The sequence below is a fragment of the Aspergillus niger genome (genome assembly GCF_000002855.4).
Source record: "Aspergillus niger supercontig An15".
Taxonomy (NCBI): domain Eukaryota; kingdom Fungi; phylum Ascomycota; class Eurotiomycetes; order Eurotiales; family Aspergillaceae; genus Aspergillus; species Aspergillus niger.
Genome location: NT_166530.1, coordinates 291924 through 319781, shown reverse-complemented (window position 1 = coordinate 319781; position 27858 = coordinate 291924). Strand labels below are relative to the sequence as shown.

Here is a 27858-nt window from a genome sequence, read left to right as displayed (position 1 = left end):
CATCATCACCACTTTTGTAATTGTAAGCGTCTGGTATATACATTATGCGACAAATTTTTCAATCACCCATCCCTCCTTCGCATCCTTCCTTTGGATGACCTTCTTGGCTGGTAACGGCCACCGTGATCCGCCGGCCTCACCCACCAGAGACGGGATCACCCAGCATGATCGCCGCTGAGGGATACCCTCGATCAACTCCGTCTTGCCGATGGGCTTGCCGTACTCGATCAGCGGTGTGCCGTGTGCCAGCGCAGAGAGCTGTAGTCCGCTAGGTGTGGCGAGGGGATACATCCGGATCTTAGGGGTCTGGTCTGCAGACACAATGGAGGGCGACGATTGCTGGAGATGCGAGTACACAATATACTGGGGCATTTCCTTAGCCGAGAGCTGCGCAATGACAGACGACGGGTGCACATAGACAGCCTTATCGTCAAGCTCCAAGCCGGGGCCGTCACGAGACCGCATCAGCGTGAAGTAGGGGACATCGATAGCTCGCTTGGGGGTACGGTGCATCTCAGGCGGGACGGGCGCAAGGTCCGCGCGGAGAGCAACATTGTCGATGAACCCAGCCGTGATGATCTGTTTGATGGCCTTGACCTGCTTTTCGGTCGGTTCGGGCAAGCGTGCCTGATAGGCCTGAACCAGGCCCGGGTTGTTGCTGCGCACGATGTCTGTCAGCTGGCGACGGAGCTGCGTGGCTTCCTTGAAGGCCTTTGCGCGCAGGAACATCTTTTCACAGAACGAATCTCCGTCGGAGGCGTATCCGTAGGCGCAAATCGCCGACAGGTACTTCAGCGCGTCGGAAGTATCATCGTGCTTGCTGAAGAGACGGTGCACCCGGGCGTAGTCCTTGTGGCGCTGCTCCCGGGCGGTGTCTTCGAGACGGTCCGAGTTCGTGTATACACCCTTGCCCTCGTTGTCGTCCTTGTTGGCTGGTACAGGATCGATCTGGTTCTCGGGAACAAACAGATCGCCTACTGCGAGGGCGGAAACAAGTGCGATGACGTACGGCATACAGCCGTGCTGGTGGCCAACGTACAGCATCTTGCCAAATCTGGGAGACAGAGGATACGTAGATAGGCGGTTACCTATTGGGGTGATCTGGCCTTCGGAGGTGAGTGCGCCCAGGTTCTTGAGAAGTTTCTCAGCCTTGGCAAGACCCTGACGGCTGGGTGGTGTCGGGAATGGGAAGTTGATAACATTGTGAAGTCCCATGCTCTTCATCTGAAGTACGACACCCTCGATCGGCGTCCGCAGAATCTCTGGGTCGGTGTATTCGGCGAATTCATTCTCGTAGATTGCCGAAGAGTATAGACGGTAGCAATGACCGGGTCCAGTTCTACCAGCACGTCCAGCTCGCTGATTGGCACTGGCCTTGCTGATCCATTCAATCTGGAATTTCTGGACGCCTGTTGCAAGATCGTACTGCTTCTCCTTTGCTCTGCCACAGTCAAACACGTACTTTATGCCCGGGATTGTAAGACTTGTCTCAGCCACGTTGGTGGCTAAGACAATAAGGCGGGAGCCTTCCGGCGGGGGTTCGAAAACCCTAAGTTGCTCCTTGGTAGGAAGCTGGGAGTACAATGGGAGCACGTGGACCCGAGTCGTCGAGCTCATGGCCTCTTCACCCAGATCAAACTCGTCTTCGTCTTCCTCGGGTTCATCCAACCCAGTGATTTCGAAATCGCTCTCGTCATCTTCCTGGTTGCCAGCAAGTGACAGGTCGGCACCGCCGATCTCGAGATCCTCTGCCTCAAGGGGTGCATCGTTGGCAGAGATTTGGACCTTGGCTTGAGTAGCTTCGCCACGCTGGGTGGGTTTGAAGGCCTGCTTCAAACGCTTGGACAGCTGACGGATCTCATTCTGTCCGGTCATGAACACAAGCATTCCACCCGGAGGTAGCTTGCGGTGACCCCTCGACACCTTGCGGAATGCCTCTTCGACATAATCGCGATGGGTACGTCGGGAGAAGTGTATGGTGACAGGGTACTGGCGACCTTGCGCCTGAACCAAGGGTGGCGGTCCTTGGCGGAAAAGGTTCGGGTTTTGCGTGAAATCGGAGATGCGCAGAGTGGCAGACATGACCACGAGCTTCAGAGGCTTGACAGACGGGTCTTCCTCCTGCATAGCCTTGCGCAAGTCGACAATGCGGCTGACCATTCCAATGAGAATATCGGTGTTGACGCTCCGTTCGTGGGCTTCATCAATCACGATGACTGAATACTTGCTGAGGGAGAAGTCTTCGGCAATCTCGCGAATGAGAATACCATCAGTCATGAACTTGATCGCGGTTTTGCTAGATGCTGTGCTCTCAAATCGAATTTGATAGGAGACTTGGTCGGAGAATTCGCCCAGTTCTTCGCCTACACGCTTCGCCATACTGACTGCTGCGACTCGGCGCGGTTGAGTCACTCCGATCATGCCTGGATTGGGGCTGTCCGGGTTACCATAGCCCGCTTCGAAGAGGAACTGGGGAAGCTGGGTTGTCTTTCCGGAACCGGTAGCTCCCCATATAACGATCGAGGAATTATTGTAGATTGCTTCCATGATCTTCTGTTCCTCGCCAACAACCGGCAGACCCAAGCGTGCATTTTGTATTTCCTCTGACCGGTTAACCTGAACACTAAAGGCTTTCCGGTTAGGATCACCTGTGGTGACCTGAAGTTCCAAGGGTAAGGGTTCTTCCTCGGCAACGGTATTCCTGACTGGCTTCTTGCGTTCCGGGATGAAGGGCTGCTCCTCGACGACTGGAACAGTGGTAGGCTTGAAACCGATGGCATCATTGATCTGTTGCCTGGCCCAAGATTTGAAGGCAGATTGTCGAGGTTGGCCCACTTTATGCTTCTCTTCCTCTTTGTCTTCCTCGTCTTCGTCTTCTTCGCTCTCTTCATCATCGTCTTCATCGTCCTCTTCTTCCTCGCCATCACTCTCGCTTCCCTCATCGCTTGAGCCATCGGAGGATGTTCCCTCCGAATCTTCATCTTCGCCCTCCTCAGACTTCTCGTCTTCATCTTGATCCTCATCCGAGCCAAAGCCTTCCCACGGTACTTCTGGCATCGTGATCGTTATCTCGGGTTTCTTCGAAACCTGCTTTCGCTTCTTGAGAACCGGGAATCCATCTGGACCGAGTTCCAGAGGGCGCTTTAACCCGATACCGATCGCTGGATTCTCTGCGGGTTTTTGCGCGGGGGCTTCAGATTTAGATGCGCTAACAGTGGTCTTCAATTGGGGCAACGAATCGTCCGAATCATCGTCCGAGAGGTCAAGGTCCTGATCAAGGCGGGAGTCGGGTTCCGCGGTTCTAGATACGGCTGGTACTTCATCTTGCCGCTTGCGCTTTCCTAATTCCCTAGAGCTCTGGAGAGACGAGGTATCAACCTTGGATTCCGCGAGCTTTTTTAGCAGCTCAAGATTCTCTTCTTTCTTTAGCTTGTTTTCCTGCACAGAGCGTTAGATACAACATTGGAGGATAGTTAATGTAGAGTCGCACGCACAATATACTTGTCCAAGCGCTTCTGCTTCTTGGAAGAAACCTGAGCATGCTGTGCTCGCAATTCTTCTTTTAGCTTCTGCCGCTTAGCCTCCTTCTCATCTTTGGAGACGGGCGCAAGTTCGGCAACATTGGTGTCTACCGGGGCGGTTGTTGCCTCCCTTTGCTTGTGCTTTTGCTTTCGCTGGCGGGGGACAAACTTGGGCATGATCACTAGAATTGACCCTTTGCCTTAACTGCAAGACAAAGTGAATCAGGTCCCAGAATGAAAGCAAAAGTGAACCGCGATAAGAGAGTGCCGTGAAAAAAATCAGGCGGCGGCCACATTCTGCCCGGAAAGCGGTGAGTATAGCCTCACCGCCTGGGGTGTACTTCACGGCCAGTCACCCCTCTTCACTCTCTCCTCTCCCTCTCCTGCCTCGTCGCGTTTCCCTCGTGTTTATTATAGTGTTACTGTTTATTCTTATTCTTTTTTCATCATCCTAAGAAGAGAACTTGTGCATTTTATTGCTTGTCAGAGTATCTCTCAACATTAATAACAACAAAAAACAACCATGGATAGTGCGCCTTTTGACATCAACCAACTCCAGGATCTAAACCTGCCCTACCCCGCAGTCACGAAGCAGGTTGTTGGAGATGTCAAGGGTATCCAGACAAATGTCACCTTGATCAAATTTAGTGACAGAATTTTAATCACAATCTCACAGAACGGCCGACTAGGACATTGGGTTAGTCAATAGTCATGCCATACTCTTCTCATCTCAACTAACCTACTTCAGCTTCACGTGCCACTTGAGAACAAAAACCCAGGAACAGAGGGCTTTCACACCATTTCTGAGCCTGCTGAGGACAGTCTTCTTCCTATTGGCAATTTGACTGCCACGTCACTGCTCGGTGGCCGGGCTCCTGGACATGAGGTAGTTGGTCAGCTTTATGCTCGTCAAATCGCCAGTGCCATTGTCACCAAGACGCCCAATGAGAAACGTATGCTCGTTTTGGGCCTTGGGCTTGAAACTGCCGACGCGGATAGAGATGTCTTCTTTGCCGTCATTGACCTCGTGCTGCAATGCATCTAACGAGCCAATAAGATGGCCCAATGACATGACCAACACTATGCTAGGAACTTCCACTTACCGAACTATATCCTCAACATCACTCCCACGTCGCATGAGTTGCACGCACGGGTCCTGCCTCGCGAGTATTAGGTTGGTGAGACGTTTTCGTTCCATCCTAGTGAAGCCCACGAATATCAGTCTCCCAAGGACCTCGAAAGCTCCACTGAACAAAGCCTGGATCAAATCGTTCTCGTCAAACCTGGGGATTTTCCAATTTTCAGTGACAGCGACGGTCAAATCATGGACACGCAATGGTCCCTCCATTCTCAAGGTGGTAATGAAGAGCGAAAACCCCCAGCGACATCGAACTGCCGCTTCATGGTTCTTGTCACCAAGTGAGAGCACAAGCGAACCAAACGTTCTTTCTTTGTCGCACTCAATATCGAGACAAATGAATCCTCGGCGCTTATAAATGCATCGATCCAGCTTAAGGGGGACACTTTTGAGGTAATGCACAGTGGACCCTCCGTACTCCTTGAGGATAAGCCTGCTGGATGGAAGCGAATAGAAAAAGACCAGCAAGGCTTCATGGAAGATCTGATGTGAAGTCAGGAGGATAGCGAGGCCCGTGGTTGTCTGTGCGAATTTCTCTAGCTCCACGGTGCTCCAGTAGTGCGGGAATAGGCATTCCCATATTTTCAGTCTGACTTCCAGGGGGAGACGGTACAGGAGACACTTCGACATCGGCTGCGTGTCAAACTGGGCTACTTTCAGCATTTTTGTGATCCCTTCATCGACTACGTCACGGTACTTCGGCTGCTTGTCATGTTCTTCGAAATCACTAATAAGCCCTGTTTCTTTGTCGTACAATGGCTTGACAAAACGAATTACTGGTCTTGACGGCGTCCGATGTTAGCAGCAAATTGAGTTCGGGGTTGATCAACACGCTGAACACGACTTACCCACGATTGCTGGGATCATGGCGGTTATGCTCTTGCACCAGACTCTGATGCAGGCCTTGGCTTTCAAAGATTCCTGATGGAGCCACTCCAGCCATGTCATCGAGACGAAGATGCGCGGAATGTTTGGAGATGGGGTTCGATTTTAGATTAAGCAGCAAACTTGGGTCAAGGCTAGTTGCAAGGATGGGCAGAAAAGGGGGATAGTCTGTGATAGTCGGGAAAACCATGACCTGGAGCAGCTGTGCATGGCCAACTGTTTGCATGGTCTCATTAGCCAAACGCAATCAAAACACAAGTTGCTAGTAGTGAATGATTACATTGTAGCAACATACTTGACACGCTGAGTTGTAGACCCAGTACTTACAGCTATCAGTACATGCCCATCTTTTCTCCCTTTCGAGTCCCAGATGGAGACATTTGGCATCCTTCTGCCTATATGGTGCATTGGGGTTCAACTGGTGCTCTCCAGCTCAGCCCGTCTCGATCACGTGCCGACTGCCAGGATCCCAGGGTGTGAAGTGAACCTGCACTCCCTCACTCCTAACAACTTCCTCCAAATCCATTCAACCTTCTTGTTTCTCAAATGTGATATTCCTTACTGAATTCTGAGATCATTTGTTTGATGAAATTAGTGTTGCGCTTGTTTAGCTGCGCTGGAGCATCTTCAGCATCGGCCTTGTAAACAGACAGCCTCCGGTACAAACCACCATAAGGCCTGTCTTTCTTTCCGCTGCTTGTTACCGACTCACCCTCTCTTAGTATCACTATCCTTCTATCCTCTCATTTAATATTCTCCTCTAACTGTTCACATTTGCTGTCACTGAAAAATTACTAAATATGGCGCCAAATGAAGAGGGACGCCAATTTGAGACGTTTGATCTTGACTCTGAACCTGACCAGCGTCGCAACGCCGAGAGACAGGTCGTGGATCTCACAGCAGAGTCAGATTCAGATGAAGTTATACCCGTCTTTCCGAAGTCGCAATCCGTAATTGGATCCGACACGGATGACGAAGCTGGTGATGACGATGAATATGATGAAGACCTGAAGAGAGCTATTGCGCTCTCGTTGCAAGAAGCTGAAGGAGGCCCGCATAACGCCTCCAGTCACTTACATATTAGCGACTCTGAGAAAGGAGTGAGCCAGAACACTAGATCCCCCTCAGTAAAAGAGGTCGAAGGGAAGGCGAACGACCATGAACCTGCTAAGTCCATGGGTGTCCTTGGTCTCGATCGAAAGCAGATGGAGCAAGAGCGTCTCGCACGACTTGCTAAAAGAAAGGCTGAGGATACTAGCTCTATTGATCACCGTGAAGCTAAGCAATCGAAGATCGACTCAGCCCCAAGGGCTAGTGTCCAACCCACCATGGCTGCTGGGGGTACGATTATGTCCAAGTCCCAGCCTACAAGCTCTAGGTCCATCCCATCTACCTCACCGTCGACTCAATATCCAGAGGGTGCTGTCAAAAAGACATGGGCCTTTGGATATCCTCGGCAAGGGGACGATATCAAGATCGAAGAGGTCTTGCAGAAGGCTGATCTAGAGCTTGCTGTTATGAGTTCATTCATGTGGGAGATGGAATGGCTGTTCAGTAAATTTAACATTGAGAAAACCCGTTTTATTCTGGTTATGCAGGCTGAGGATGATGCTACAGTGAGTATTTCCATCGTCCCTTGCATGCTGGAATCGAGTCTTTGTCTAGAACAAGCTAACCACTAGAGAAGAAACGTCAGTACGAATCAGAGACGGCGACCATGCGGAATTTGCGGTTATGCTTCCCACCAATGGGTGGGCAGGTCGTTTGCATGCACTCGAAGTTGATGTTGCTCTTCCACCCTGAATATCTTCGCCTGGTGGTACCGACTGCCAACCTAACCCCATATGACTGGGGTGAGATGAACGGAGTCATGGAGAATGTAATAGGCACAAGAGCGTCAACCTCTGGTGAATCCCTGCTGACACACCTGTAGAGCGTCTTTCTTATTGACCTTCCGAAAAAGAATGTCCTGGAGAAGCCTACGACTCATTTCTATGAAGACCTTGTGGTTTTCCTTAAAGCCAGTACTCTTCATGAGAATATCATTGCTAAGCTCGATAATTTTGACTTTAGCAAAACATCGAAATATGCCTTTGTCCATACTATGTGAGTTTCCTTTCGCTAACACTAACCGCATTGATTATGTCTAACAGTCCCAGTGGTGGCTCTCACACAGATACAGCGTGGAAACGAACAGGCTACTGCGGCCTAGGTCGTGCAGTGGAAAGGCTGAACCTTTGTACATCCATACCACTCAATATTGACTACATCGTGAGCACATACTTTCTACCCATAAACATCTACTACATGCTCACAATTAAAAGGCCTCCTCCGTTGGCGCTATAACGGACCAATTTCTCCGCTGCATGTACCTCGCTTCACAAGGTACACAGACTCCCATATCCCCTGCCCCTACCCCCATAGACCCGGAAACTGACACCTGGACCTCCCAAACCCAAAGGTGACGACGGCCTTACCGAATTCAGCATCCGCTACGCCAAAACCTTCCCAGTCCCTCGACGCGACAATCCTTCCAAACTCCTCAAGAAAGACACAGGCTCCGAATGGAGTGACCGATTCCGTCTCTATTTCCCATCCCAGAACACAGTCGCAACGTCAAAAGGGGGTCCCCGCTGCGCAGGCACCGTCTGCTTCCAGTCAAAATGGTACAACGGCGAGAACTTCCCACGGCATATACTCCGCGACTGTGAAAGTCAAAGAAAGGGCTTGTTAATGCATAACAAGGTACTTATATCACCCCCCTTCCTTTCCCTCCAGGATAAGGTCCTCACATCACTCAACGATAGATCCTCTACGTCCGCCCCGACGACCCCATCCCTTTATCAGAAACAACCCAATGCCGCGCATGGGCTTACATCGGAAGTGCCAATATGTCCGAAAGTGCCTGGTGCGTGTTCTACTCAATGACTGCCTCCCCAAAACCCAACACTCTAGTTCACTAACCCAACTCACCTCTCTTCCACAGGGGCCGCCTCGTTCAAGACCGCTCAACAAAATCCCCCAAGCTCAACTGCCGAAACTGGGAATGCGGCGTAATAGTCCCCGTTATTGAAGACAGGACGGATAGCTCAGATTTGAAGGATAAGATACACGAAGATAAATGCAAAGGCAAAGCCTCTGAATTTTCTTCGTTATCATCATCGGATAATGACGACGGGGCAAATCTCCCGGTTGTATTCGAGAATACTATTCCAGTTCCGATGCGTGTTCCCGGGGCGAGGTATGGAGGGGGGAGGAAGCCTTGGTATTTTGCGGAGAGTCAGTCTTGATGTTGGTTTTCTGTCGGAGTGGAAGTGACAGTTAAGGGAAGGTGTGAGTGGTTTGTGATACTACTAGTCTGGATGTTATTTCTTGGAAGGGGTAGGGAGTTTGTGATATTTGTGGGTAGATGTATGTGCAAAGATACAGACAGATACTTGTCTTGGTAGATAAGTAAGAAATATCTGACCAATCTGAAGATACAAAGTTGCTGCTACTTACTACTAGGAGGATATCAATGAAATATATATATGTCGGATGATATGCATTATGTACCTATTATGGGGATAAAATATAAACCCAAGAAAGAAACAAACAAGAAAAGGCTGACAAAAAAAGCCAAGCCACCCAACAAACACACACGCTGATGCATCTCTATCTATCTGCATGATAACGTAAACCAGAAAAAGGGGGTAAAAAATTCCCGAACCGATATGCTTTTCTCTATCTTCCTCCTGTTTCATCTCGTATCTCAGGCCACATAGGCCTTGTATATATTTGACTGTATATGTGTGTCTGGTAGTGATATGTGTTTTATTTTAGTTTTTGTTTTTGTTTATCCCATGATTATCATCAGGAGATAACTCACGCACCAGCATCTATTAGCATAGATGAATGGGCTGTGGTTGTAGAGACAGTGGCAAGAGCCTTAGTTCTGAGCCTTGGGGGATCTCACAAACAGCTTCTTGATGCTGCCGAACAGCATACCCAGCACAGTGAAGACGTATCCAAGTCCAAAGGACCAGCCGCGCACGCGCACGCAGTAGATCATGAAGTAGACCAGGAACCAATTAATGATCACATAGGCCAGGAAGATACCGAAGCAGCGCCACTTGTCGCCATCGTGCACATTGAGGGTGTGCATGTACTGGGAGCCGTTGGCGTAAGGGCAGTACTGGCAATCCGAAGAGGCGTTGGGGTTGGAGAGATAGCCGACGCCAGCACTCGAAACCCAGTCGCCGGCGTACTGAGAGCAGGTTTGGCCGGGGGGAGGGTTGAAGTGAGTGGTTTCCGAGGACGCACATTCGATGTCAACTGTGGGGAAGACGCTCGAGATGACACCACGGAGCCACCAGGTGACCGGGTTGACGTAGTACATCCAGTACTTCCAGAACACAGGGTACGCGGAGTAAGGACGGACAACACCGTTGAACAAGCCGGTCATGACGAAGAAGAAGGGAAGGGTCTGGTGAACATGTCAGCTGGGTTTGCTTCTGTTGATTTGACACGCAGAATAACTCACGTTGGAAATGACGGTGAAGGACGGAGCAAAGGCACAGATCCATTGACCCCAGCTGGCTTGGAACAGGAAGAAAAGCACGGACATGAGGAAGACATATCCGGCATTACTCGAATCCGTAGGGAAACCAGCCGGGTAGTACCACAGCAACCAGTAGATCAGTCCGGAGATGATAGCCATCGGAATTTCACAGATGATGTTCGCCGTGCAGAATGCGACCCAGCCGTAAATACGACTGGGGTACTCACGTGCTTCCCAAAGTGCCCGATTGATATAAAACTTGGGAACCAGACTGTTCAGGACGATAGGCGGAAGAAGGATGATCAAGAAGATCGAGAACATGCGGTCCTGCATGCTCGAAATGGTGTTTCCAAGCATCCAGAAGGTCTACATGAGAATTAGCTGAGTGTACGCGAGGAGAGTTAAAGTCGAGGGTACTTACAAAACCGTTGAAGATACCAATGATGACACTGACGAAAAGCTTTCCATAGTAGTAGGAGGGATCTCTCCAGTACTGTCTGAAAAGTCTCATCATGAGGAGGTAGGTCTGGGTGGTAACAGGAGCAGCAAATTCATACGGCACGCCCTGCTCATCAAGCGGAATCTTGCTGCGCTCTTCTCTGATTGTCTTGATCTCATCCAGAATCTTCTGGTTCTGCTCCGAGTTCCTCCATTCTTCGTTCCAGTCAAAGCTCTTGCCATCCTTCTTGGTCGCCTTAGCCGCCGTCTCAAGAATGAACTCTGCGACGTTCTTCGAAGGGGGGCAGACAACACCACGGTCGGCGAAGTACTTGATAACATCGCGTCCCTCGTGACCGACCGGGCCGAAGTAGAAGGTGTTACCGCCAGGGTTCAGAGCCAAGATCATGTCAAACTGTTGGATCAACATGGACGAGGGCTGGTGGATGGTACACACGATAGCCTGTCCGGCTTGAGAAAGCTTCTTCAAAAATCTCACGATGGAAAAGGCCGCTTGACTGTCCAGACCGCTAGTGGGCTCATCGAGGAAGAGGAGAAGATTGGGCTTGGCAGCCAGCTCGACACCGATGGTGACACGCTTCTTCTGCTCGACGTTGAGGGAGCCAATGATGGCATCCTGAATTTCCTCAAGCTCCAGAAGGTCGATAATCTGGTTGACATAGGCAAGCTTTTCCTCATCCGGAGTATTTCTGTCCTGACGAAGCAGCGCAGAGAATTCGAGAGCTTCGCGAATCGTAGCGGTGTTGTCATGGAGATCCATCTGCTCACAGAAGCCGGTGCCTCGCTGGAAGTCGGTGCCCAGAGGATGACCATCAACAAGCATATCGCCAGTCACCACACCCATCTTCTGACGCTGAGCGAGAGTGTTCAGGAGCGTAGTCTTACCAGCTCCGGAAGCACCCATCAAGGCGATCATGAGTCCGGGTTTAGCATAGCCATTGACACCATTCAGAAGCTTCCTTGTGCCATTGCCGTAGGGAACCGTATATTCAACGTTGGACCAGGTGAACACGCGATCGCTAGATGAGATGCGGTTGAACGTCTCGCTGTTGCTGTTGGACTGGGCCTGGACTCCAGCACCCTGGGTCTTCTCTTCGTCACTTCCCTTGCCGCTCTGTGCCGTGAGCTGTTTAGCACGCTTGGAGCGCTTGAACACCAAGGCGCCGCCACCACCACCGACGAACGAGAGGAACTCGGCAGCAAAAACGGTCACCAGGATGTAGAGCACAGTAAAGGCGATGACCACACCGAAGTTACGCCACATGTGATGGCGAGTGAACTGGTAGGCCGTCTCGATGTAGTTGGAACCCGAAACCTGCGTCTGCCCGAGCTGAGAGCCCGTGAGAGAGCATCCCTGGTATCTGGGATCCAAGTCAGAACCTTGAGGAACCAGCATCGATGGGGCGCAGTCCATGAGGCGGCCGGCAAACTCGTTGGAAAGAACGGCTTCGTAACTGTAAGACAACGGGTTCACGTAGAAGAGCCATCCAAACCAGATCGAACCATCGATAAGAGACTGTTTGGGAATGACATAGCCAACAAACAGGATCAACACATTAAGCGCAATACCACTGAACCGGACGGCGTCGTCAATCGATGGCGAAAGCGCAGCGAACATGCGATACATGGCCGTGATACAAAACGTTGTGGTATACACGAAAAGGAAGTAGATCCAGTACTTGGAAGCGGTCACGTCGAGCCCAGCCATAAAGTAAACGATGATAGTGAAGGGGACGACCATGCAGAAGATGGCCGGGAAGTCCACGACCACACGAGCGATGGAAACAGCCGACGGACGGTAGAAGGCGTAATCCTTGTGACGGGCAACAATGCCACGACCACTGACCGCGGGCATCAGTTCCGTCAACTGCAACCAACCCAGGAACAGAATCGAGAAGAACAGAGCACCACCACGAGAGAAGGCACCACTGGTATTCAACGATTCACCATAAAACAAGGACGAAACAATCAGAGCGTTGGACAGGATAATAAAGTACTTGGTGTAGAGCGAGGTCTTGTCACCCCAGAGCAGCCAGAACTCACGACGCACACAGGCGGCGACCTGGCGGACCAGAGAAACGGTGTACGGCGACTTCTTGGACACGGTCTTACTCTTCGACTCGGCGACCGACTTCTGAAAGCGACGGGTACTCTCCTGGTTGGTGTCATGAAGCTGCTTCTCATAGCCGGAAACATCGTCCAGGATACGCTGGTAGGCGCTGCTTTGTCTGAAGACTGACTCGAGCTCTTCCGGGGTCTTCGGAGTCGAAGCTTCCCGGCCGGGCTGGAATTGACGGGCGTTCGGATCGCAGAGGGAGGTCAAGAAATCGGCCGTGGTCGACTGTTCGGGGCAGTAGAAACCAAGGTTCACGAAGTACTGTCTCGCCTCGTTGGCGGGCCCTTGGTAGAGCATGCGTCCCTGGTCGATCACCATTACCTTGTCCATGAGTTCGTAGATGCTCTCACCGGCTTGGTACAAAGTGACGAGCGTGGTCCGCTTGCTGATGTCGGTCATGATGCGCAGGGACTTGGCGTAATCCAGGGCGGTGCTGGCGTCGAGGCCTCTAGTGGAGTTATCCCAGCAGACGACAGAGGACTTGGTGGCCAGGGTTTCCGCGATACTGACACGCTTCCGCTCTCCACCGGACACACCGCGGACATACTCATTGCCGACCACGGTGTTCTTGGTGTGCGAAATACCGAACATCTTCAACAGAGCATCGATGATGATGGGGATACTCGCCTTGTCGTGCTTCTTGGTCTTGTTGATGAGGGAGAACTTGAGCGTCTGCCAAACAGTAAGGTTGGGGAAGTGCTGGTCATCTTCCTGGTTGTAGTTGACCTCACCACGGAAGTGCTTGTGCTGCTCCTCCGCGGACATACCGCCGTAGCTGATCTCACCCTCGACGCCGGCGAAGGCTTCTCTGTCGTTGGCGATGGTCTTCAGGAAGGTTGAGCAACCTGCACCAGGTCTTCCCAGCACCAGCATCATCTCACCCTCCCGCACGGCACCAGTGAAGTCGTGAAGCAAGTCTCGCACGGGAGGCTTGCGGCCAAAGCGGAGTTGGGGGGCGAACCTGCAGATAATGTTGTAGAGATCGGGTCCAAAGGTACCGATGACGGCGTCCGGAAGGGTACGAACAAAAGAAGCACCAGTCTCGACACCCTTGACGGTGACACCTTTGAACACCACACCCACCTTCTTGGCGGGTTCGCCTGCGGTCGTCCGGCGTTCGAGATGGCCGCCCATCAAGAACTCGCTGAGGTCGAAACCACCATAACCGCTGTCCGTGGTACCGGACAAGTCGTCGTCATCGTCATCCATAGCCTTCTCCTCATCGCGAGCCTGGCTGGCGCGCGAGCGCAAACGCTGGGCTTCTCGGGTAGCGGAACGGGTCTGGTGCAGACTGAGGCGGGTCAATTCCTTGCGCATTTCCTCGAAATCCTCCATGGCGCCGCGACGGGAGACGGGCTCCTCTTCCTGTTCTCCCCAACGGCCATCAGCAGACAGGTCGGTCACGCTGGTCGATTGAGAGGTCACGGTCTGGTCGGAGGCGAGAACGTGGGAGCTTTCTTGAACGTGGGAGTGCTCCTGGGTGATAGTCGGGACATTTTGCAATGCATCCGGCTGACGAGCTTCGTCAGCCATGGTGGAAGGGGTGGCGCCTGTCGTCAGGCGAATTCCGAGGTGGAGATCTGCAAGTCGAACGTAAGGTGGTGGTGATATTGTAGGTTACCCACGGGGGTGGCGCAAAGCGAAACGGCGAATCCAGGGATATTGTTGACGGTATGAAACTCCAACCGAAGTCAAGTGGGAGGGGAAAGATCAGGATAATAAATAGATATTAATAGATAAGAACGAATACGGGAAGGCAAGGGATAAAATCCAAGTTTGGGTATGTATGGAAGATATGTACAGCCAAAAGATAAAGGCGATGATTAGCGCAGTTAGGGGGAGTAGTTGAGGATGTGGCACGGAACTGGGGCGCTCCAGGAGCTCCAGCACACGCCTTGAGAGGAGTGGAGATTGGGGAAGGGGAGGGATGGAGGAGAAAGAAAGAAAGACCGTAATCGACTCAAGGCGAGGAAGAAACAAGAGCCATCCACTGAGACATGGGGGAGGGGAAGAAAGATAATAAATACTAAGCCAGTCTAGACGGACGTTGCATCACGGGCATAAACGATATGGGCGGCGCCGGCGTTATCAGACGCTAACGCCGCGGGACCACCTGAAAAAAAATAATTCATGAGGAAACTGGAGAAACACAAGGCAAGATGGAGGCGGATTTGTCAGGATTGCAAAGGAGCAGCGACAATAGAGTCGGCTTGTGTCCACAGCAAATGGACCCGAAACGGACCAGGGTCCATATCCGTGGCGGCGACGGCGAGCAGACGGAATTAACCAAGCAATCAGAGAGCGCAGAGAGACGGATCGAAGAAGTGGATTGCTGACAATTGGAACTGCAGCAAGAAGGCGATGGAAGCTGGACATTCCATCGGGTGAACTGCGGATGTGGGTCTTTTTCTTTTCATGAGTCAAGATGAGGTCCACGGATGTCACTTTCTAGAAATATGATTGGTCATGGACGCCATGGATTCAGGGGTCGGCTGGGACCGAAGGGCTCTGAAAGCGGAAGGAGCGACGCGGATTCAGCGAGGAATTCGAGGAAATCATCTTCCTGTGCGCACTTTCCTCGTTTTGACTTTGCTGTTTGGATTGTTTGTTTTCCCTGCTTGTCATCATCCCTAACGGTGGGTCGGAGATAAGCCTACTTTTCTTACTTCCACTGACTTCCAGACCGGCGTTAACAATCTGAAAATTCGAAGCGGGGTCCCTTTTCGGTTAGTCCGAAACACCTCGACTCGATTATTTGCTCTCTTTGGCTACCTTTACTTTATTTACTATCTTTTTTTTTCCCTTGGACTTGCATCGTCATCATCCATCATCATCATCACTCATCCTTTATTCTTGGCTTGATGGAAGCTGACTCTATATTATTAATCACTGTCAGCTAGTTAAGAGTAGTTAACTAACTAGCTCATCCCTCACTAACTGTTTCATATGCTTGGGTTGACATGAGCTCATTTAACTAATTTAAACTAACCATAAGTAGTTAAGTAATAGATATGTAGATAGTATCTGGATGCCTGATGTGTACTTCTGAACTGGGGACGCAGGGAGGTTTCCAGTAATTTCTACTAACGTGGGAACTAGTCACTTTTCTTGGTAGTACTAACTAGAATATTATTGCTATAGTTAATTATTGTTGTCATTATTAATCAATCATCGAGGATGACGATCCCTCATATTCATTCATTCATCCATCCATTCATCCTAGAGATTACTCGGTTCTGAGCTCAATCGGCAATCGGAAGAGGGTCCCCGGCACCCGAGTCAGCCTGCCGATGTCTTTCTGGCCAAACCCAGTCAGTCAACGATTCAGTCCAGGTGGGTTTGGTGCTGGCTCGGAACCAACTATGGAGTAAGGTAAGCCTGCTGCTTGTTGCTGCTCTGTTGCTGCAGCCACAATTCCCAGCTCAAAAGTTGCACGATCGCTCACTTTTTTTTCTTTTTCCTCTTTTTTTCTCCCCTTTCTGCGTGCTTTTCCGGCCGTGGCCTCTGGTTGGTTCTCATCTTTCCATGAAACAACCTTCTTGGGCAGAGCTTGGACCCGAGCCACACCTGATTCACCCGGGACTTCCATGCCGACCGGGTGCGATCTGTCAGATCTGATGGGTGCCGGTTCTCGCCCTTCTCGTGTAGTTTCCAACTGGGATTCCGAGGCCTTCGTTTCGCCTTGTGCTTTGAATTCCCCTTTTTCCCTGTTTGCTCCATTTTCCATCACACCGCTTGGGCCTCAATTCCCCCCTCCCCCTCCACCTCCCACATCTTCTCCTCCCAAGCAACAGCCCAACTACTATTTGGGCCACCAGCTGACGGCTCAGGACTATGCCTCCAGGCAACGACCTCACCTTATCTGACCAATAATGGTATCTTCACAATTATCCACTAACAGTCATGTATTGGTCTAGGCCTTCCCTGCACGGTTCACCTCCACTCCCAAGCTCAAGCTTCCCATCTGGCTCTTCCTGAGCTTCGAGTGAACTAAGAAATACTACATCTTCCTCTTCTTCTTTCTTTCTTATTTTCTTCTTTTGACTTTCCAGGAGTCCTCCCTCGACTGATAATTTGGACTGATATTTCAACCTCCTACACTCTATCCCAGGCTTCTTCCTAGGGGTGAAAATGCTACTTTCAGGCATGCGTTCGGGAAACTGAGCATCACACGGCAATGCACTGCATCGTCTACACCGGACAAACTCCAAAATGCGGGGTTTGAATGCAGAGTCCACCAGATAAATTAGCGCAAATTCCAGATCTGTGCATGTGCTCTCCAACTAAGCAGTGAGTATAGCAGTGGCAGCTCCGGACGGATCCATGCGCATTTTGCGGTCAGCTCAGGCAGCTACGCAAAGCGCGGAGTGGCTCGTAATTCTTCCCTCGCTCCCTTTTTACTCCTCGATTTTCATGAATATCTATCTACTGTGGCGTTCTTCATGCTCAGTGGTTCCCTGCACCTGGACGCAAAATTGCGATGTCAACCTGCACGTTGCTCGGTGTGAGTGCCTAGTTGGCACTAGCCCCAAGCATGCCCGGCCACTCTAGGCCAGGGTCCGCGGTCTCTCGCACCGCTATAGCTCACCCCAGCCACTACTATCTTCTATGATCCAGCCTGTCCGGCTGCGAGCCACTTGCCAATGGTTTTCCGTTGCCTTTCATATTCTTGGCGTGGATCTACCTCTGCGGCCACCGGTGACACAATCCGGTTTCTTTGGAACAATTCACCTGGCGTTACAACCCTCGTGTCGATGTTATGGCTTGCCGTATTTCGGGTTGACGTATCCCATCTATTCGCGTCATCTGACGGAATAGCATGCCCTCTGCACGTATGGTGAATGTTGTCCAAGCCATGAAATTACCAGATCCACGTGTTCGACGAAGGGTATAGGCTGGTCGTGTAACCGGGTCTCCTTCCGAAGCAAGACTGTCGGCCTGTCGATGTTATTCTCCACTAATGTCGCATTGATTAACAATCCCTGCTTTCTTTCAACAGCGGATAGCACGGCTATATGCATAACCTGCAGGGAAATACCCCACAATGGCGTTACTCTTCCGGCATCCGTTGCCGGTTCCCCCAACCAAACCACTATGGTTATGGTTGTGTCTATGAGACTGAATCATCGCTCTCGTATGGGACTCCATGCAGGATGAAGCTACTATATTAGGGAACAAGCAATTCCGCGTCGTTGCCACCAGATTCAGTGGCCAATTCAGTTCGAGACAATAATCAGTCCAGGGTATGTCTTTGGATGCATAAGGTTGGATGTGATGGGGCCAGCTCCTCACAGACCAACGAAGCTGCATCGAGTGCTGTCAATCACGAATCCTTCCTCCTAACCAAATGCTACTAGCTCGTTGCTAGCTTGTCTTTTGGGGTGGATCGACACGAGGTTTGTCCAGCTACACACTGCTCGCAAACAAGCATCAATCAACTATGAACCTAGGGTGCTCTGCTCCGCTTCCAGCTTCGTACTAGGGCGTATTGGAGATCTGCATAGTGGCTGGACTGGGCCCTAGCGGCTTAGACTAGACACGGGGCAACGGTGTAGATTTTGCAGACTGTTGCTTGGCAGATGGGTCTTTCTGGTAGACATAATATCTTCAGGGAAGGTGGATCCGTAAGCAGCGGTCTGTACAGGTATCTCACGGCAAAAATGTCTCATTGATGAAGACAAATGACAGCATTCTTTTCATTAACGGCAGTAACTGGTAGACAAAGAGCCTGATACGGATTTCCGAATGCTGCCTGTATAATACTTGTTCTGGTCACAGCCGGCTTGGAGCCGCCTATAAGGAATGCAGCTGAGTCTAGAGTCAAATAGTTCCAATACACTTAAAGTCTTCCAAGTTGATTGATATCTGCTTAGTAGTTTTACCCGTGAACGAACCTTGCTAGTTACAGATCACGATATCACTCTAGTCAGGGACTGTAGCTGGGTCTCATGGCGATATCTCACTCTATCCAGCAATGATACTCCACGCGGTGACTCGAAACAACAGGTTTCCAAGCAGACACTCGATCGTTATCAGATCGCAAGATCAGACTAACAACTTGATCTCGCGGTGGATAGCATCAACCGGATCTCCTGATCGTCGTAGCAGCTGATAGCGGCGCGACGACTATATGAGCTGGATTTCTGGCTTAGCGCTGCTTTAGTAGAGATTAGTAGAGATTAGTAGAGATCAGCCCTACGGCCCCTTGCATAGTCTGAGATCAGGTAGATTATCCGTCTAGCAATGGGCATATTGAAGCGCATTGAGAAGTTACGGGGACGATGCAAATAAGGTTCCCGTGACTGGATCCGCCTCCCATCTTTCTTCCCGGCTCAACAACTTCCTTCCAGCCATCCTTCATGCCCACCTTTCCTCCCCTCATTACCTCCGTCGAGGTCAGTCTCTCATCGAAAGACCTTCTTCTTTTCACCTGACAATGGTCTTCGTAATGATCGCTGTCGACTGATTCCGCTCCTCTTGGCGCCCGCGATCCATGCGGCCATCGCAGACTCCCAGCTGACCCGCGCCGCCTCTCTCACCTGATATAACCTCGTCCATCTGTCGATTCGTTTGTCGTCATCGTTCCTCCCCAACACTGGCTTATAATGGCCTCTTTGATAAGGTCGCGAAACTCGGGCATTTCACCCGCAAAACGCACTTATCCCCCCGACATACCATAGCATCTTTTTCCCCCCGACCTCCTTCTCCGCACTGCCTTCTGATGGAGATCCAACAACAATATTGCAATGGGTATTCGGGATGACCGCGATGGAGGAGAAATGCCATCCTTCACCATGGCACACCCTACAATGGCCATGGTGACAATTGATCGTCCTGCCGCTCCAGCGCCGGATTCTTCGTCCCCCCTGAAACCAGCCGCCCAAGCTAAGCAGCCCTCTGACCCGACGGCCACCCCAGACCCCAACCTTGTCAACCCCCGTCTTCTCGTGAATGGAGCTTGTATCTACGAGCGACACCTTCCAGGAGACGCGTACATTACTGCACACGTGCAGCGCCTTCAGCACGGGTTCTACGCCAGCCCCGCCGTGTCCAACCAAGACCACAACCACGTGGACTTCCTCGGTATCACCTTCGTCTTCCACTCGCCCAATACACTCTCCCATCGCTTCAAAGCAGCTACAATTCGGGCCTCTGTTCAGAGCGCAAGGGAGCAGTCATCGTCGAGTAACCGGACCCGCCATCCCCGCTTCCTCATGCATGCCCCGCACCTCCTCTACGGCGCCGTCTCCCCTGAAACACTACAGTGGAACTACAGCCTCAGCGGCTCGCTTGGAGTCTCTGACCTCCCTCTCGTCGCGAGCCTCTCACCCAGTGGTGGCATGAATGGTCGTTATAAGCGGTATGAGATGATGCGGATTCAAGGGTCGGTGCGATCGCTCAAAAGCCCGCGTGGTCGAGCCTTCGACGTTGAGGGCGGCGAGATCGTGTGGACCCTGGAGGAGAACAATCTGCAGCGATCGGGCCTGCCGCGCGAGTTTACCTTCGCCATGCTGATCTCAAAGCCCCGCGCGGAGAGCCGGGTCCAGTTTGCGCTGGACATCGACCCCGTCGTCCAATGCTGGTGGGCAAGTTACCCGGGGCCCCTGCTAGCCCTACCGCGATACAAGCCCGTGCGTCGACGGCCGGTGGATTTCCGGACAGAAGTGGGCCAGCGTTTCGAGCCCCTCACGGCAGACAAGGGGTTCAACTTTGCGGCCCTAGAAAGCTCATTTGATGATTACGTGCATATGCCGGGGCGGAAGTTCTCATCTGGCGTACGTGGTACCCCAGTTCCCTCGAGTGTTGGAATTTGGGAGGAGAGCAGGAATATATACTGACATTGGAGTTTGCAGATCTCCCCAGACGGCGGAATATCCCAAGACGACAACGAAGTCCGACGCGACGTGACCCGCGATTGGACGATGATCGAACCGTTGCGTGAAGTTCCTAAGATCCCCGCCTTGCTGCCGGGCAAATCGGGACTCAACCTCAACCAGCCCATTCCTGCAATACCGGGATTCGACCCGGGGAGTTTCACAATGCGGTTACTGTTGGATAATGCACATGGGTCAAGCAGCCGGTACGCGCATGTGACATCGGAAGTGACCAACGTACGAAATGGGCAGCGAACGGAGCGACGAAGCAAGGGAAATAATAAATAGCATTTTTAGCATGGGAGTTGGCGGGTGTCTGATTGTCTTGGTTTGTTAGCGATTAGCATGATATACCCGGCATACTAGATTGAATCGCTAGAATTGGGTGAACTATTGCGCAGCGATCAGTTCAGATATAAACCGAAAAGGTCGATGCTGTACCTCCAAAGCAGAGTGTGGACCATTTTATTATCGTTATCATTTACATAGTACTACTACAATGAAGTAGTATGATATTCTACCCGTGAAAAAGATGCTACTACTACTGGTAGTTACTACCAAGATCCATGACATCAAGTGTAGTAAATCGCCATATTCTACTCTACAATGTCTGTACAAACTACGAAGTAATAGGTAAGTGAGAACTATATACACACAACATCACCACCACCACCATCACTACTAATAAACGTAAACAAGTAAACCCAAGCTACGAAGCCAGTATCATTCATACTTCTTCACCTAGTCCTTAACAAGTACCCAGTGTGAAATACAAAAGAGGAAACAAAAACAACAGCAACATCGGTAATCCTCTTACAGTATCGTATAATACAGTATCGTCACGTAAGGTTCTTACTAAGAAAGTAGTGACGTAACATCCACTCACCACCATCCCAAAACTATCGAGCAACAACGCTTACCACCACGCAAATAAAATGAGGATAGACTCTATCTGAATTATATTACTAGGAAATAGGAAGTAAACAAAGAATCCAAGTATATATAAAATCTTAAAGTAGCACATGTTCTGCAGACGGTTATCTAACTCAAACAACCTGCCAACCAACCAACATATAGCTAGGTACACATCATGTGTAATGCTGGATGTGTACTAGACTATTCATTCCAAACTACTAATATTCCGCAATGGAATCAATGAATCGAAGCGAAGTTCTTTAGATATTAGAATGATATCAAATGAGAAAGTAACTAATAGGAGTAAAGGATTTAATCAATCGAATCGAATATATCACACAAATAAACAAAACTCCCCATACTTCATTACCCATATCAACCAACCAACCAAACCACCTTCTCATGATTATCAGAGATCCCATACATCAACAACCTCATACCATAACAAACAATCCCCTGAAAGAGAAAGAGAGAAAGAGAAAGAGATAGAAGAATCAAGAAACGGTCTAGATCAAACTCCTCCCTCCCTCCGGTAAGATACTAGTTAAGCTGTGGAGGGTGTGTTGTGGAGGCAAGTGTCACCGTGACATTTAACTTCTTCATCTATTATCCACATCCACCCAATTCTACCAGGATAACACCCTCTTGACTTCCCGGTTCGATCGATCGCATCGATCAACTAATCCCGCTGATTTCACTATCTGAAATGATTATGTGGACCTCTTTCTTGACTACTACCCAGTTTCCCTGTTTTTTGATAATACGTAGTACTATACTTTCATACTAGCTAAGGTACTACTAGATGGTCTAGACCATTGGGGATTTGATTGATTGATTGGCTGGTGAATTCAATGTTATGTGTATGTGAACTATATGTCTACTACATCGTGAATGTTGACTCTTGATAGTATGTCTTGACCTTATGAGGTATCGGTATATAACATAACACAAGAGGAAAGTTATTAGCTAGAAGTAGTTGTAGTAGTAACAACCACTGCATTCTCATAATATTTAATAGAAGATTGAATAATTAATCCTTTGAATAATCGGGATGTCTAGACCCCCGACAATGATGTGATGACATGTTAATTGATGATATCATCAGCTTGTCCTTTCCGCACATGACCTCAAAAAAGCCCTTCCGTAGCATCAAAACGAACCACAATACCCGCCCACTAATAGTTGCGTAAAGCGAAAGCAGCGCACATTGGGGAAGATGAGCTTTTTAAAGAAACCCCAGGATTGATAGACTGATTGGTTGTATGCATGCATCACTGGCGGGATCTTCTCGTCAAAAAAGTTTCCATGTACACCACTAAAGACCCATGGTTTCTCCCATATGTAACAACTAAGGATATGATGATAGCGAACCAAGCACACAAAAGCAATGAGCATCAAGTAGTAGCACGTAGCAAGACAACAAAACAGAACAAAAGAGTTGACAGATAGCCGCCCCAGAACCATGCCACCCAAAACCGTCCCATTGCTCATAATCGCATGAAAAAAGAACAGAAAACCAATCCACACTCGCGCAAATCAGGAACCCTCCAAACAGCAAAAACACGGAATAAATCCCAGAAAACCCCCCAGGGTACTACCCACGAACAGGCTAATAAAGATATAAAGAAAAAAGAAGGTATTTTGATCGACATCGTATCATCGTAGGGGTAACAGAAGCAGCAGCAACAAGGAAAAAGCCACCCATGTCTCCTCTAAGAGCGTTTTCCCACCCGGGTATTCATCCACAGCGTATATGCATAGTCTATTCCCAAATTGCCGCCCTTCTGGAAAACAATAGAAAAATAAAAATTCGTACGGAAGAAAATAAAGAGGGGGGTATGAGAAATAAAGATAAAGCGAGGGTAAAACCACAAATCATGGTCGCTGAAGAATTTAGAGTCATATCTGAGGCTGCGCTGGAGCAGCTGCCGCTGCCCATGTCGACACGGGGTAATTGGCATGAGCTGCCGGAGCGGTAGCGCTCACGTAGTACGGATGCCGGTCTGCGCCTGGATAATAAGGCGCATGCATCGGGTTCGACTCCCGGCGCGGGATGCCTGGGTCAAACGCAGCCATGCCACGCTGTTCAAGTGGTTGATGCGGTCCATCAAGCGGGCCCAGGCTGAAGCTTCCTCCCCGTGAATATGTGGCCGGCGTTGCTGGGTCGATGGGCGAGGTGGCGTCGGTCGCAACGCTGCGTGAGGATATTGACGAGTTGCGATAGGCGGAAGGGCTGTGATCCGACTGGGATCGGTTGCGATCGCTCAAGGAACTCGGAATGCCCGTGTTGAGTGTAGAAGGAATCGACGACGACAGAGCACTGTGACCCAGAGCATCAAAGCTCGTTCCATACTGAGTGGGTGTCCGGAATTGGGAATAGTCGTCTGGCTTCTGCGGGATTTGGGTAGGTGCAGACGGCGCGGGAAGATAGGGATTAGAAGCCGACTGCGCCGAAATTGACCCTGCCATCGAGTATCCCGGGATTGCCGCAGTCTGCGGAGCATGGGTGGCAGCGTACGGCGCGGGGTGCATGTAAAATTCAGGATGAGGGTTGGGAATCGCATACCCGGGCGGCGCTACCAACTGAGGTCGGTATCCGTATATCGCATGGGGGTCGTTCGGGTTCTCTAAAGATCCTGATTCCAAGTCATCGATGGGGGCCCGGAAGCTTTGCTTCTGCGTCAGCTCTGCACGAGGCCGTATGTATCGCAGCGAGTCGACCATCGATGGCGGGTTCAGCAGCCCACGCATCACGTCCTCCACGCTGTAATACGAGACCAAGTGGTGTGTCACCCCCGAAACCGTCACACTCATCGTCTTCTTCACGAGTCCCGAATCTTTGAAGCCATACGAGTCCACCAGCGAGCCTACCAACGCTCTCTCCACGTCCGACTGGTGTGGTCGGTCTCCAGCATACTGACCGGGTGTCGAGGACGGCGAATAACCGCCGTTGCTGTCCTGTCGCGGATACGGCTCCCCAGGTCTTGTGGAAGGCACCGGGCGTCGATTGGCCTTCTTCATCGCTCGCTTCTTTTCGCCGGGGGGAAACGGCTTCTCCAGTTCGCGGTAGACGAGAAAGTTGCCCAGGATTCGACTGGGACTCCAGGTCACTCCATCCGTCCATCGCTTAATTCCCGACGAATTCTCCTCGTAGATGAACACACTGCCACTGCGGACCAGGTGACCACGTTCGCGATCGTGAGGCCGACGGGGCACATGGTGCAGCACTCCCGTCAGACAGGCCTCGAAGAGAATCAGCGCATCCTGTGTTGTCGCGACATATCCCGTGAAGGTGGGCTCCAACACCGTAGCGGTGCCGTTGACCATTGTTTTGCGTTTGTTTGTAGGTTCGAACCTAGTTGAAAGGGGGGCAAAGAGGTAAAATCAATCAAGGTTAACACCACCGTTGATCAAGGTTTCCCAGTAACTCGGCTAGACGGATTGGCCAGGGTGACACTGGGGTTTCGATACCAAGCAGAGGAAGAATAGCAGTGAATAGGATCAGAACAATCCCGCCTGACAGGCTGTCAGAATTTCTTTCTTTGTTGTTCGGCCGTTGCAGCAAAAGCCAGGACGATGTCCCGAGCTAAAAAATGAATGGGAGGGGGGGGGAGGGAGGGAGGGGGATGAAGGGAGTGAATTGGGGGGAAACTCCAGAAAAGCAGGGAGGGGGAGGCAAATAACCTTTAGGAGAGACGAGGAGTGGGAACCTCTGGTGCGAAGGTGAGAGAATGACAAGTCGAGAGAGCTGACGGTGATGGTTGAACCGTAGAAGAGGGCCGATGGCGCGAGTTTAAAGCGCCCCCCTCCTTCTGAGTTTAAGGGCTACTACCAGACTTGGGCGAGCCGGATCGACAGCGAGCACGGGCCCGTCCTTTTTCCCAAATCCTCGCACAGGGAAAGGGTTGGATCTGGAGAGCAGCGTCTGGCCCTAGTGCAGCTGGGTCGACTGGAGCTCCGGTTCCACGGATAGCGATCGGATCGAGGTAGGTTGTGTCTCCAACCAAACCAGCTGCGGGAATTCCCAAGCTTTCTGCTCGCAAGGAGAAACCCGTTTTGACAGGGAGTTTAAATACCCTGGGCCCGGGAGTTTCTCTTCAACCCAAAAGGCTGTTGCTGATGCTGCTGCGCAAGACGATGCGGGATTCGGGACTTGTTGGATGGGCAACAATCCACTGCGCGAGAAGCGATAGTGAGGGAAAGAGAGAGAGAGAGACCAGCTCAGCTTACGCCGTATGAGCTGTTCGGTGCCTGTTTCGGAGCAGGTATGTAAGCCGATTTATCCACTTTGGAGCTTCACGTAAAGCCACCCGGGCCATGCGAGAAACGAAGTGCGATGAATTTCCAAAGGCAAGTAGAGACCAGGAATGTTTCAAAAGTGAATGGGGGAGTTGCTTGAAGGGAAGGAGTGTGGTGGACTCGGAAGACAAGAGGGGACAATAGTTGACCTTAAACATCCGTGGAACGAGACGGGGAAAGAGGCAGATAGAAATAAATCAGAAAAGGGAAAATCAGGAATATAATAATTTAGGGAACAAGAAAAAAAAGGGAAGAGAAAAAAATAAAATAAAATAAAAAAGTGAAGAGAAAAAAAAAAAATGAATAAAATGAAAAGGGAACAAAAAATAAAATAAAATAAAAAATTGGGAAAAATAAAATAAGAGCAAAAAAAAAAAAGGAATGCAATCCCATCCCAATGGAAATTATGAAATAGTTGTATGGGGGGAAGAGCAGCAGTGCCAAAAAAATAAAAAAATGAAAAAAATAACGCCAAAAAATCATCCCAATTCCCAGAACATTGGCAGGGTACCCATGTATGGTATTGTAAAAAGCATCGCGTTTTTTTACCCTTTCCTCTCTCTCTCTCACCTTTCCCTTCCAGAAAATAGGGAAACTGTCTTGGAGAGAGAGAAAGTAGTGAAAAAAAAAAATTCATCGCAAACAGTATGAAAAGACCATTAACATAAGAAAATAATTATCTATCTTTTTCTTTTCTTTTTTGAAGAAAAACCAAGAGAGAAATTCAGTGAAAAATAAAGGGAAAAGAAAAGAGGCGGTCCTCTTCCCCCCTCCCCCTTCCTGGTGATCAGGTAAAACCAGGGAAGGGAAGGAAAAATACCATGGCCTGCGATGAATGGGCGGAAAGGCCAGTCCAACTAGACCAGAGCCGGGCATAGTGCGGGTTGCAGGGAACGCCAAACGGCCAGGCAGACGGAGGGAAGGACATGCTCAGCGAGGAAAAAACACATCCTCCGTCATGAAGAGCGACCGGGCTGCAGGCGGGGCGACCCAGACTGGTAGGCCCGAGCAGTGCCAGATGGGGAGGGAGGAGGGAGGGGGGAAGAGGGAGAGAGGGAAAGGCAGAAATTGGGAAGGACGGATGGGGTGTGGGTGCAACTAGTGATCCCAAGGAGCAGGACGAGCCCGCCAGAAGCACCGCCGCCGGTGGATCTCTCCGGCCATGAGGCAGAGGCCATCGGCGGGCTCCATCTTTCATTCCTTTCGCCAAACCCGAAGAAGGGCTGAGCAGCAGAAAGATACGCACACCACACCACACGCACACATCTCCTGCTTCAACACTCCTTGGGGAGGCAACATTGAAAGACAGAGACGGCAAGAATGAGCTAGTGTGGGTATGGGGCGGAAAACAAAAATAAAACAAAAAATGAGTATAGAAATAGAAACAAAAATAGAAGGTAAGAACAAAACACGAATGTGAAATAAAATACAGAACGAGTATCAACCAGATCCACTGGAAAATCCAGTTGATGCAAATTGCAGATCCAGTCAAATGGTAGTTTTAGTTAAGCATAAGAGAAGCGTATGACACAAGATAGGCATGGGAACTAGGATCGAGGAGGAACAGGGGGAAATTGAGATGACCCGAACACCCACCACCAAACCACATTGGTAGTCATGGGTGTCTACAGATCAATCTCGCAGGGAAGAAAATAAGAACAGCAAATCGACAGAAAACCGGAGAGAGCATCATAATACAGTAGTAGGATGTATGTGTTGGCAGGGTGTATGTGGTATTGTGATAATGATCCAATCCTGGTTCATACTTCCCATGGAGCGACAGACAAGAGAGCAACTTACTGGTAGTACTGAAGAAAGTGTGAATCCACGCTGGCGGGGATGATGAGAAGCAGGTACCCCGTTTCACTTTGCTGGGGTTGGTTTGGTTTTGGGTTGCTGGTAACTACTAAAAGTAGGTCCCAACCTTAGCCGTGGCAGTGGAGTGACGTTGACTTTATCGTCCTGGTTGCACACACACACTCAACTCAACTTGAACTGCGTCGTCTTTCTTAGTCCACTGTGTCTGCTGCTGCTGCTGCTGCTGCTGTCAACGTCTTTTAACTTGCGGCTCTTTCACTTGCTTTCCCTCCAGATAGTGCGTAAACTTTGGG

The 27858-nt window shown here is 50.4% G+C and overlaps 7 protein-coding genes across 7 annotated transcripts; 3 read left to right on the top strand and 4 right to left on the bottom strand.

The window, feature by feature from the left end:
- Positions 1–42: 42 nt before the first annotated feature.
- On the bottom strand, positions 43–3698 carry An15g01160 (uncharacterized protein; the record flags this gene model as incomplete). The annotated part of the gene is made up of 2 exons (XM_001396619.1): positions 43–3438; positions 3495–3698. The coding sequence occupies 2 exons, from the start codon at positions 3696–3698 to the stop codon at positions 43–45; spliced, it is 3600 nt and encodes a 1199-aa protein (XP_001396656.1).
- Positions 3699–4044: 346 nt separating this feature from the next.
- An15g01155 (uncharacterized protein) lies at positions 4045–4566 on the top strand (the record flags this gene model as incomplete). The annotated part of the gene is made up of 2 exons (XM_001396618.1): positions 4045–4218; positions 4270–4566. The coding sequence occupies 2 exons, from the start codon at positions 4045–4047 to the stop codon at positions 4564–4566; spliced, it is 471 nt and encodes a 156-aa protein (XP_001396655.1).
- Positions 4567–4620: 54 nt separating this feature from the next.
- Positions 4621–5526, bottom strand: An15g01150 (hypothetical protein; the record flags this gene model as incomplete). The annotated part of the gene is made up of 2 exons (XM_059744466.1): positions 4621–5396; positions 5508–5526. The coding sequence occupies 2 exons, from the start codon at positions 5524–5526 to the stop codon at positions 4621–4623; spliced, it is 795 nt and encodes a 264-aa protein (XP_059602446.1).
- An 818-nt stretch (positions 5527–6344) lies between these two features.
- On the top strand, positions 6345–9051 carry An15g01140 (uncharacterized protein; the record flags this gene model as incomplete). The annotated part of the gene is made up of 9 exons (XM_059744465.1): positions 6345–7160; positions 7241–7423; positions 7478–7650; positions 7698–7815; positions 7869–7929; positions 8057–8289; positions 8352–8452; positions 8531–8785; positions 9024–9051. 9 exons carry the CDS (start codon positions 6345–6347, stop codon positions 9049–9051), a joined length of 1968 nt encoding a protein of 655 aa, XP_059602445.1.
- Positions 9052–9472: 421 nt separating this feature from the next.
- Positions 9473–14192, bottom strand: An15g01130 (uncharacterized protein; the record flags this gene model as incomplete). Its single annotated transcript, XM_001396615.1, has 3 exons — positions 9473–10009; positions 10067–10450; positions 10506–14192. The coding sequence occupies 3 exons, from the start codon at positions 14190–14192 to the stop codon at positions 9473–9475; spliced, it is 4608 nt and encodes a 1535-aa protein (XP_001396652.1).
- Positions 14193–19453: 5261 nt separating this feature from the next.
- Positions 19454–21170, top strand: An15g01120 (hypothetical protein; the record flags this gene model as incomplete). The annotated part of the gene is made up of 5 exons (XM_059744464.1): positions 19454–20434; positions 20513–20739; positions 20786–20861; positions 20900–20986; positions 21042–21170. 5 exons carry the CDS (start codon positions 19454–19456, stop codon positions 21168–21170), a joined length of 1500 nt encoding a protein of 499 aa, XP_059602444.1.
- Positions 21171–23347: 2177 nt separating this feature from the next.
- An15g01110 (uncharacterized protein) lies at positions 23348–24775 on the bottom strand (the record flags this gene model as incomplete). Its single annotated transcript, XM_001396613.1, has 1 exon — positions 23348–24775. The coding sequence occupies one exon, from the start codon at positions 24773–24775 to the stop codon at positions 23348–23350; it is 1428 nt and encodes a 475-aa protein (XP_001396650.1).
- Between the last annotated feature and the right edge of the window lie 3083 nt (positions 24776–27858).